General features: G+C 35.1%; 1 protein-coding gene across 1 annotated transcript; it reads right to left on the bottom strand.

Moving 5' to 3' along the window:
* Positions 1-11,593: 11,593 nt before the first annotated feature.
* Positions 11,594-12,256, bottom strand: LOC110934537 (F-box protein GID2). The gene has a single exon (XM_022177515.2). It carries the CDS (start codon positions 12,113-12,115, stop codon positions 11,705-11,707), a length of 411 nt encoding a protein of 136 aa, XP_022033207.1. The 5' UTR covers positions 12,116-12,256; the 3' UTR covers positions 11,594-11,704.
* Positions 12,257-12,487: the final 231 nt, after the last annotated feature.

Below are 12,487 nucleotides of genomic sequence, written 5' to 3'. Positions count from 1 at the left end.
TGATCAGGACTGCTTCGGAACCCAGAAATCACCTAGAAACATGGAGAAAAACCCAACATTTTGATCAGTAGCGAATGCTGCTATTTATAGGCAATTTTTAGTTTGGCACGGCCGTGCCATCGGGTCGCCCGGCCGTGCGGTCAGGTCTTATCGGGTGACGTCAGTTTCAGCGATCCCGAGTCAGCCTAGTGGACTAGTGGACAAGTTGCCTGAGTCATCAGATCGGCACGATCATGCCGTTGGTCGCACGGTAGTGCGAGGTCTTCAGAATGTTGATCAGAAAGCCTGATTTGGCATTGGCACAGTCATGCGGCGGGTGGCACGGTCATGCGGCCCGGGAACAGATCGACACTGGCTGTTGCACTGGTAGTGCTTCCGAGATCGAACGATCGGCACGGTAGTGCCGATGGATGGCACGGCCGTGCCACACCTGGCAGTCATCAGAATTTTGTTCTTTTTATCAGAAATGCATCAGAATTTGTCCGTTTTCATCAGAATTTTCTTTTGTTCTTCGTTTAAGACCTGAAAATATAAAAGTACCGGATTTGGTACCTAAACGTCGCGGTTTCGGTCAAAAACGCTTAAAACGGAAGTGTTTTGGGGTATAAAAACATGTATAATTTAATGTATATCAATAATTCTCAAAACATAGAATATATGTCTACATAGCAAACCAAACTGTTCAAAATGCCTGCATGAGCAACTGCATGTGCAATCAGACTTACGGAACATTACCTGAAAATGCCAAAAACAATATCTCTATAATGCCATGCAGAGAATGTTTGTCTTAAAAAATTTAAAAAACACATTGGATATGATAAAACGCCATAAACAGAAAACGCCATATAAAAACAAAGCGACATTGTTTACCTCAAATAAGGATGTACAAGGCTGCTGGAAGTCATTTATGTAAGACTTAACAAACCCATCGGGCTGATCGTCGTAACGTTGATTTATACAATCCGCAATTCCAATCAGCTCAGCTTGAACGTCACAAAAAATACTCTTTGTGTATATGTCAACAGCTTAGCCTTCCAACAATTGGTAATTACTCTTCAACTAGGGTCGTTTGTATCGAGATTCATGATCATTTTTCCGGTGTGTGTGACGCAGTGCTTCTATTGCAGTTTCGTAATGAGTCATAAACTCAACAAGAGTAGCTTTCAATTTGCACACTTGACCAAAAAAATGATTCTCACTATCCGACCTCGATGTCGTTCGCATAAGACCCGACATCTCCTCCATTCTAAAGTATGTAGGGATCTAAGATTCCCTGAGTGCAAAAATATCAGATAGCCAGTCATTATCTGCTAAGTTGAACTCCCCGATAACCGCTTCGCATTATGATTCAAACTCTTCAGGTGTGAGAATATCCGTCCACAAAACACCAAAAATACGTTCTTTAAAATTGGTGGAATTGCATAGACAAACACCAACCTATGTATAACACGAAAACCCCATGCATAAAAAAACATATAAATTACACAAAGACAAAACTTAATTAAAAAAACATTAACAAGGTACAGAACGCCTTGTATTTTAAAACGCAGTGTATCCTAAAACGCCAAAGGTAAAAATAACATACCAACCTTCAGAGAAAGTTTATGCATCACATGCCACATGCATAACCGATGCCTCGTGCCAATAAATACAACAGAAACAGCCTTCTTTACTGCTGGATCTTGGTCAGTGACAACAACTTTTAGAAAAACTCTCAACAACTAAATATACGTATCAGCAGTTTCCGACGCCAATAATGCTGCACCAAATGTAACATTGTAGTGATGATTGTCTATACCAGTGAACGGTACAAACACCATAGAGTCTCTGCATATGAAAACGCCATGAGAACTGAAACAATAATAAAACGCCATTGCATGTAAACTTATAAAACGCCATTGCATGTAAACTAATAAAACGCCATATCATGTAAACTAATAAAAACGCCATTGCATGTAAACTCATAAAACACCAAAAAACAGAAGAAGTTGAATTATAAAATATTACTTGTTGGAACGATACATGGTGTTAAACGAAATCACATCACCAAACACGTGGTAATTACATTTGGCTTGATCGTCACACCAAAAAAGTCCCTTCAAACGATTCTCTTCGTGTGTGAAGTAATCATATGAGAAATTAGGCTCGGAATGTTTTTTTTCATTCAAATGTCTCACAACCATATCAACGTCATATTCCCCTATAAACAAGTTAATTTGCCTCTTATAGTTCTTAAATTCAACTTTACTTGCACCCACATCTTCAAAACCGCCAAAACAAGCCTTCATAACATTAAACGCCTTGACGGGACCCAAGTTCAGCTTAGACATGTTGTGTATAACATGCTTCTGGAGCTGAGTGAGGTGTCATTTAGTTGGAAGAAAATGCTTATCAAGACGTTCAACAAGATCATGGTTGTGCTCCTCGACAAACTTATACACCTTCCATGATCCAGCCTCAAAAAGTACACATAAAAGTGCACCACAATCAGTCCTCTTTGAAAAGTTGGATCACACTAATCGCTCCTTTTGATTGGGGTCCAACGTATCAACCTTCTTGTCCTTGTATAACCTAGGTCTCGTACACAAGTAATACTTAATACGTAAGACACCTTTAGAGTTTGTCTTTGTAGTCCCTTGCCTGACTGAAAACCCACACTCCTTGGCATACTTAACATACATTGAATAACAATCATCGAGGCTTGAGAATACCATGTCCATTGTGGGCTTTATTTCTTCACTGATGTCAGGAATGATAAATGGTAATCCAGTTTTGGGGCAAAGACTTTGACTCGAGGAGGCAACTTCGTCTGAGAAAACACAGTGAGGAAAAATGCCATTAAAAATAGAAAATGTCTCGTAATAACATTATAGATTAAAACGCTATTAATTGAATAATAAACAAGACATAATAAACACATAATTTAAAAACGATATGATAAAAACGCCATGAGAGGAATAATTAAAAACACTTAACAACATAAATAATTAACAAAAATATAACATCACAATGAAAACGCCATAGTTAACAAAACTGATATTTACACAAATTAACAAATAGTAATAACCGATATTTACAAATACTACTAAATAACATTTAAAACTAATCAAATAGATGTAAGACGCCAATGATCGTAAAAACATAAGACATATACTAGATCGTAAACGACAATTAAAATTACTACTGAAAACTCCAATTATTAGTTCTTAGTAATTGTTTAACTACCAATTAAAACACGATTAAATTGCATAATTGAATAACGCCATTGAAAATCATACAACACATTATAAAATACTAATATAAAAAAAACAATGAAACAAGCATAAAAGAACAAAACGCCATATCTATTGCATGATTTGCTGGAACAAAAATAGAAAACGTCAATGAATTTTACTTTGGCGAACAGAATCTACGTTAGACGCCATAGATCTGAGAAAGCTTGCAAAGGAGGTAACAGCTTACAAGAAATCTTTGGAGTTTTAATTTGAAAGAGATTTATAACGCGAATAAGGAGGGAGCGTATAAAAGGACAATCGTGCCCCTGCATAACAATTAGCGCCCTCTGCCACGTGTTGGGCCAGGATCCATTCTCACCGTTCTCACACTTTTCACTGTTCTCTCCTGATCTTGTTTCTATAAAACACAACATGATAATCAATATAAAACACACTAATGTTAATCATTTGATAATCAAAGCCTTATCATCCAAAACATAACACAAAACCCACTAATATGGTGTTTTAGTAATCTTTAATATGTTATTTGTGGGTTTTGAATGTATTTTATGGTTGACATTATGGTGTTTTATGACTTTTTACACTTTGTAGGAAAAATTGACTTTGTAGCCAACTCCCACCCTATATATATATATATAGGAGAAGGATCCATTAGGAACCACCCTTTATTGCGAGAACCGCGAGAACCAGTGTGAACACAAACAGTATTACCTAAAAAAATCTAAAAAACACCCAAATTTTTTTTACTGTTTTTTTTTTTGGAAAAGTCGCTATATTTCGTTGATAATAAAAAAAATTAAAAAAAAAAATTGAGTAACAGTTTCTCCATTCACATGTGCATATGTATCATTTATTTGACAAATTCCGTAATTCAATACAAATATTTGACAATTCCACTTTCATTTACACTACCACGTTTAATACACAACTTTTTACGTTAACAATATTAGAAATGCACATGTGCATCTATATGTATCAACATGAAATAAGGTGTTTTGGTACACTACTTTGAATACACTTTCTCTTTCATCTATTATTCCATCCATAATACACAAACATGCGCATGTGCATTTTTGTTGTTTCTTTGACAAATTCCGTAATTCATTACAAATATTAGACAATTGCACTTTCATTACACTACCATATGTAATACAATACTTTTTACATTACCAATATTAGAAATGCACATGTGCATCTATCTGTATCAACAAGAAATAAGGTGTTTTTGGTACACTACTTTGAAAACACTTTCCCTTTCATCTATCATACCATCCATAATACACTACCATTACCTCCTACCATCTATCATACAATACCATTACCTCCTACCATCCATAATACAATACCATTACCAACGTTTTCACTTTATTACATGTATATAAACACCATTTATACCATCCAATCAACATATTACATCATAAATTGACAACTATAACCAAACCATCAACCACTATATATAACCAACCAAAAACATGTATATGGGTCTACTTCTCCATTCAAAATCACAAACTTTTTGTACCAAAACACGTTATATCATGGTTATATCTAACGATGCACATGTGCATTTTGAATATTGGTAATGTAAAAAGTTGTGTATTACGGAAGGTATTGCAATTGTCTATTACTGATAACGTATTACAGAATTTGTCGAAGTAATGATACATATGCACATGTGCGTGGATAACTGTTACTCGAAAAAAAAGGTTTTTTTGTAACGAAATATAGCGATTTTTTTAAAAAAAATATTAAAAAAAATTTTGAGTGCTTTTTTTGATTTTTTTTAGATTTATTTTGTGTTCACATTGGTTCTCGCGGCTCTCGCAATAATGGTGGTTCTCAAATGAACCTTACCCTATATATATATAGGGAGCCGCTAAAATAGGAACCATCCCCAGTTGTAAGAACCGTGAGAACCACTCTCAACCAATCAGATAAAGGGGTAGTTTGGTCATTTCCCTTAAAAGTCCAATCTATCATCTCTCATCTCTCATCTCTCCTCTCTCCTCTCTCCTCGCTCCTCTCTCATCTCTCCTCTTTAAATGTTTTGCAGACCTTCATTTTATCACATCTCCTTTCTCTCTCCACCACATAATTGCTGATATTCTACTCTTTCTCTCTCGTATATTGAAGTTAGATCTTAAAGCTTTGAAGATCTTCAACAACAAAACTCAAAACCAAACCACAATCATCTTCCAAGCCAAAATCCCCATCTCCCATCTTCGGCCTCCCTTCCTCTTCGCCACCCACAACCATCCCTTAGTCGCCGCATCCACCACAAGACCCCATCTCGTCGATCCGCCACAAGACCCCATCTCTCTTTGCTCACTCTGTTCTTTAAAGGGTTGTTGATTTTCAGTGAAACTGGGGATAAAGTCATCGGTTTAACATCATCAGATCGGATGGGATGGTGACCGGGCATGGCCAGAGACACCGGCTAGAGTGGCGACGGCGGTGGTGGGTGCTCGAGGTTATGGTTTTTGGTTGGTTCAAGTCTAGTTCATCAGTTCCTTGCCCTTGTGTTGTTGATTTCTTTGGTATTTTTTTGATCTCTGTTTTGATATGTTGGGGATTTTGATTTGGTATGTTGGGGATTTTGATTCGGTATGTTGGGGATTTTGTTGTGTTTGATTTTGTTGAATCTGGTGATTTTGAATGTTTGGCTAGTGTTTTTGTTGAATCTGGTGATTTTGAATGTTTGGCTAGTGATTTTGAATATGGGGATTTTGGTTGGTTCTGATCTTGTTTTCCTTTTTTTATGGTGATTTTTTGTTCTGATCTTTATAGGGAGGTGGTGGTCGGTGGCGTGAATTTTTGCTAGTAACTGTTTTTGGTAACTATTTTCGGTGACGTGATGTTGTTGGGGGTTTGATTCTGTTGAATATGGTGCTTTTTGAATCTGTTGAATCTGTTTGAATCTGGTGATTGTGTTTTGAATGATGTTCATCAGGTGCTTTTGAAATGTTTGAATATGTGAGTTTTGATCCGTTTTGGATTTTGGGCGATGATGCAAAAAACAAACCATATATTTTGACGAGGGCGTGACAAGGATGGTGGAGGGTAGGTTTTTGAACCTTCAACCCTACTTTGCAGCCTTTGATTATCGGAAAATCTAAGCTAAAACATCGTTTTTCTAAGATTCCACTCGTTTTTTTTTGTTTGTTGGGTTTTTATATTTTTTTGAGGCGTCGATGATGATAACAATATATCTGAGACACTCCCGATTTGCGATTTCTGGGTGCGTTCGTTTTTGCGTAAAAAAAATTTGTAAAAAAAAATTAAACCGTAAACTTTTTAACGTAAACCGTAAACTTTTTTAACGTAAAATGTAAAAACGTGAAGCGTAAAAAGTTTTACGTAAAACGTTTTACGTAAAACGTAAAACGTAAAAAGTAAAAAGTTCGACTTAAAACGTAAAATTTTTAACATAAAACGTAAAAACTTTAACGTAAAACTTAAAATGTAAAAAGTCTAAAAAGGTTAACGTAAAACGTAAAACGTAAAAACTGTAAAAACGGCGCGTAAAACCGGGAATAAAAAAACGCACGTAAAAACCCGGTCGCAAAAACGGCGTGAAAAAACGGGGCGTAAAAAAACGGCGTGTAAAAACGGGACATAAAAAACGGGATGCTAAAACGGCGCGTTAAAACGGGACGTAAAAAATGGGGCACAAAAACGGCTTTGTAAAAACCTGACGTAAAAAACGACGCGGCAAAAAACGGCGCCTAAAACCGGGCGTAAAAAACGGCACTGAAAAACTACGGTCGCAAAAACGGCGTGAAAAACGGAGCGTAAAACGGGTCGTAAAAAAACGCGCGAAAAAACGGGTGGTAAAAAAACGCGCGTAAAATTTTTTTATAAAAAAATCTGATTTCAAAATTTTTGTTTAATAAAGAAATCTGATTTAGAACAAAATAATTAATGTAATAGGACAAAATTGTAATAAAAAACAATAAACTTAATAAGACAAAAAAACAAAATTACTTAAATGCCCTTTTAGATTAAAATATTAAAGACATAATAAGATAAAAAGAATTTAATATTACTTTTAACTACTTTTAATCTTATCCATCCATTTTTAAGATCTAATGGCCAGAAAGTGGTTCCCGCGGTTCTTACAACTGCAGGTGGTTTTCATTTTAGCGATCCCCTATATATATATAGGGTAAGGTTCATTTGAAAACCACCCTTATTGCGAGAGCCGCGAGAACCAATGTGAACACAACAAAATAACCTAAAAAAACCTAAATCCCCCCCCAAGCTAAATGCTAAAAACTAAACACCCCCATACCCTCCCCCCCCCCCCACACACACACCCCAAAAACCCAAACCCCCCACCCCCACCCAAGCTAAATGCTAAAAACTAAACGTCCAAAATAACCTAAAAAATCTAAAAAACACACAATTTTTTTTAATATTTTTTACTTAAAAATCGCTACTTTTAGTAGCCAAAAAAAATTTAATAATGAAATACAGCGAATTTTAAGTAAAAAATATTTTTGTGTGTTTTTTTAGCTATTTTTAGGTATTTTTTGGTTGTTCACATTGATTCTCACGGTTTTCGCAATAAAGGGTGGTTTCTAGCGGATCCTTCTCCTATATATATATATATATATATATATATATATATATATATATAAAGTATATCGTACATCATTACGGCTTAACGTACTTCACGTACAACAACGTGCCTGCTTTGTTTTATAACATGCGTGATTAATGTTTTCTATATGCGTGATTATTGTGTTTCAACATGCATGATTTTGGATTTTTGAGTTATAACGTGCGTGATTTTAAAATGAACGTGCGTAATTACCTGTCGTACGTGATGTACGTTAAGCCGTAATGTACGTTAACCTTCCTATATATATATATATATATATATATGGGACCGCTAAAATGAAAACCACCTCCAGTTGTAAGAACTGCGTGAACCACTTTCTAGCCATTAGATCAAGATGATAAATGGATGAGATTAAAAGTATTAAAAAATAATATTAAGTATTTTTTGTCTTATTATGTCTTTAATATTTTAATTGAAAAGGGTATTTAAGTAAAATTGTTTTTTTTTTGTCTTTTTATATATATTATATTTAATTGCCTTTTTGTCCTATTCATTAATTACTTTTAATTACTTTTATTTTTTAAACATAATTTCTTTATTAAAAACATTTTTAAATTCAGATTTTTTTAAAAGATTTTTATACTTTTTACAATTTACGTTTTATGTTTTTTTGACGCGCCGTTTTTTACGAGCCATTTTTCAAGCGTCGTTTTTTACGCGCCGTTTTTTCAACGCCGTTTTTTTACGAGCCGTTTTTAACGCGCCGTTTTTAACGCGCCGTTTTTAACGCGCCGTTTTACGTTAAAAAGTTTACGGTATAACTTTTTTTTTACAAAAACGTTTTAAGTTTTACGTAAAACTTTTTACGTTTTACTAAAAAAAATTTACGATTTACGTTTTACCTAAAACTTTTTACGTTTTACGAAAAACTTTTTACGTTTTCCGTTTTACGTAAAAAAATTTAAGTTTTACGTTTTACGTTTTACGTAAAAGTTTACGGTTTAACTTTTTTTTTTTTTTACAAAACCGTTTTTACGCAAAACCGAACGCACCCAAAACCGTTTTTACGCAAAACCGAACGCACCCAGAAAACCGTTTTTTACGCAAAACCGTTTTAACTTTTTTTTTTTACAAAAAATTTACGATTTACGTTTTACCTAAAAATGTTTACGTTTTACGAAAAACTTTTTACGTTTTACGTAAAACTTTTTACGTTTTACGTTAAGCTTTTTACATTAAACTTTTTACGTTTTACGTAAAAACTTTTTACGTTTTACGTTTTACGTTTTACACTTTACGTTTTATCGTTTTATGTTAAACTTTTTACGCTTTACGTTTTACGTTAAACTTTTTACGTTTTACGTTAAAAAGTTTACGGTTTTACTTTTTTTTTCAAAAACTTTTTTACGCAAAATGAACGGGGCTTGGCTCAGATTTTCAGATATATAAAAAACCAACAACATCAAAACAATATGTATCTCGAAAAAAAACGGGGCTTGGCTCAGATTTTCAGATAATCAAAATGGCTGCAAAAGTGGGGTTGCGGGTTAAAAAACCTACCGTCCACCGTCCTTGCCACGCCATAATCATCAAAAACTACATGTTTTTTTTTCATCATCGCCGCCCCAATCGAAAACAAAAATCAAAACCAACAGATTCAAAATTACAATCGAGAAATACCAACAAGAAGAAATACCAACAGATCAATATCAACAGATCTAAACCAACAGATCAATATCAACAGATCTAAACCACAAAATTTCAAAGAAATACCAACAAGAAATACCAAACAAACCCACAAAATTTTATGTAAATAATGATACTCATACGAATGAGATAAAATCATGTAATGAGTTCCATTATTTTTATTAGGATAAATCGGTCGATCAAATCATTTCTTTTCCAAATGGAAAAGTATGAGTTACAGTTATTGCCAAGAAAATTGTAAACAGTATTGTATGAACGTACAATGGTGGATAAGTTATATAAATTTCAAAGAAATACCAACAAGAAGAAATACCAACAGATCAATATCAACCACCAATAACCTCTAAGAAATCTGATGAACTTGTCTTTAACCAACTAAACCCATAACCTCCAAAGTTGATCCGAGCATCAACTCGTCGGTAGGAGACCAGGACCTCCGCCGCTCACGGCGGCGCTGCCGTCGGCCCGCCTCCATCCTCTTTCTCTCTCCCCAATCTCTCTCCATCGCCGCTGTACGCCACCACCAAACGGTGGTGGCCGGCCGTTTTACCCGACAAATGGATGGAAGTGTGGGTGCTGGAGACGAAAAGGAGGTGGGGGTTGGTTGAGGCCGGAGAATCGAGGGGGCACCGCCGTCACCGTCGCGGCAGAAGGGGTGGAGGTCACAGGTGGCGGCGGAAGGGGTGACGGTGGAAGTCGCCGTGCACCACCATGTCGGCAGACTTGATTCTTCAAGATCTGATGGAGAAAGAAAGTAATTTGAAATTGGTTGAAGATATGAATAGAGAGAGAAAACATATTTCATTTATATAGAGAGAGAATAAGAGATTATTAAATGAAGAGAGAGATAGAGATTGGACATTTGAGGTAAATGACCATAATACCCTTTGAGTTGTCATATTCTGATTGGTTGAGAGTGGTTCTCGCGGTTCTTACAACTGGAGGTGGTTTCTATTTTAGCGGCTCCCTATATATATATATATATATATATATATGTATTAATGCATAAACATTTGAGGAATAATGTCTATTTTGTTTTTTATGGGTTTGTCTTTTATGACTTTTTTTTGAAATTTAATGTTTTTTATTTTTATTATAAAACTTTGGTTTTTTATAACTTTTTCACAAAAGTTAAATAAATTTATTTTTTTTATTTGTTTTTGCTTTAGTCTTTTTCCTGATATGATCTTAGGTTGTTATTTAACATGGTGTTTGATAGTTACATTTGATCTCTCAGGTTTTTTTATCCCTTGACTTTTTAATATGTGTTGGTAAAAATTCGACTTTATCTACGTTTCACATCATGTGAGTCACTTGGAGTTAGAAATTCGTATTTTTATATTATGTCAGTCGTCATTCGGTTGCTACTTAGCATTGTTTTACGCCGCTCTCTTCGTAACACTGATAGCACAGTTTTACACCACCTCCCCACAACATGTGGGTTGGGTTGAGGGGGGGGGGGGGGGGGGGGGGGGGGGTTGGGCTAAAGACTAGTTTAGCTAATATTTTAAAAATAGAGGAAGATATGATTTAGTTGACTAAACAGTTCTACTTTTCTGATTAGTTATTATACATGTATCCCATTTTTCTATGTTTAAATTTCTTAAATAAGACACTCTTTAAATTTATTAGAAAGTAAATAGTATTGAAGTAAACTACACTGATTGTTTTTTTAACGGCTAATTTCTTTAATCATCTGTCGTGTCGCATGTATGATTTGAACCCAAAACCTTTTCCTTCCTAACCTAAAATTTTATTTTTTATTTAGAGATTACTTATATAATCCTAACTTTGCTCAAATTATCGTTTTTTTGGTTTTCTTTATCTCAAGACCCAAATCACACACGTCTCCCTCTTTCTAACTACTAAAAAGAGTTGGAGCCACCAAAAAACAATTCAGCATATTCTCAGATATCAGAAGTAGAAGAGAGTATTAATTTTTCATATTTTTAACCGGTTTACTTTTTATTTAATTTAATTTTAATCAGATAATTCACGTTTTTTTACTTAAAAAAAGTGTTACCTGGTTGCCTCGCGGGGTTAAATACTAGTTTTCAAAAAATTAGCAACAAAGTTAACCTCATGAGTCAGTAATGCATTTTCTAATACTTAATGAAACAAAACTTGATCATACATACCACATGTATCATCCATATTAGTCAGAAGATACATTATGAGCTTTTATAATGATACAAAAGTATTATTTCCTTTGTTTCACTTCTATGAATTCTTTCAGTTTGGATAAAGGCAATAAGTAATGAGAATGGAGACATTGGAAGCTACCGAACGCAAGTACCACGCTACGAAGTTGATCACTTGCGCTTGCGCATCTAATATTCGCCCACTGCCTGGTGCATATCAGCTCCCATAACCGCTCATCTTGAGCCGTCCGATGCCAGTGCTTGCTAACACACGCAACCGCACCTAACGTCCTTGCATCCACATGCTTCAGCACCTCATATAACAAGTGTGCATCCATGAAAACAGCTGTGGCAGCGGAGGAGGAGGAGGAGGAAGGTAACACAGGCTGATCATGTTCCGATTGTATGATCATCTTCTTAGTCGTCTTTGGATCGCCAAAACCAACAGGTATTGATCTCTTCAGCACCATTTTGTGAATATTGAATTGGGAATTTGAGATCGAATGGAGATAAAAATACGAAATTACGTGGGGGTTTAAAAGATGAACAAAGTTTTGATTGTTAGCGATGATGACAAGATGAGAAATGAATGTGCTTTGGGGGTTTCATGAGGCTGACTTGCTATTATCTCCTTTCTCCATTTCTTTCTTGTCTATTGTTTGTTTCTGCCAAATGTCAAATTAAATATTGGATGACACACAAGTATACAAATATATTGATTGATACGTTTAAATCAAATCGATTCCATTGATTGATCATAATGAATATGTCCCAGGAATTAGTTTCGATTCGATTTGTTGGTGATGCTGAACATCACCAACACGGTTGCTTGATTTTTACAT

This window comes from Helianthus annuus, chromosome 4 (genome assembly GCF_002127325.2).
Source record: "Helianthus annuus cultivar XRQ/B chromosome 4, HanXRQr2.0-SUNRISE, whole genome shotgun sequence".
Taxonomy (NCBI): Eukaryota; Viridiplantae; Streptophyta; class Magnoliopsida; order Asterales; family Asteraceae; genus Helianthus; species Helianthus annuus.
The sequence above is the reverse complement of the archived record's forward strand: the minus strand, read 5'-3'. Positions and strand labels throughout refer to the sequence as shown.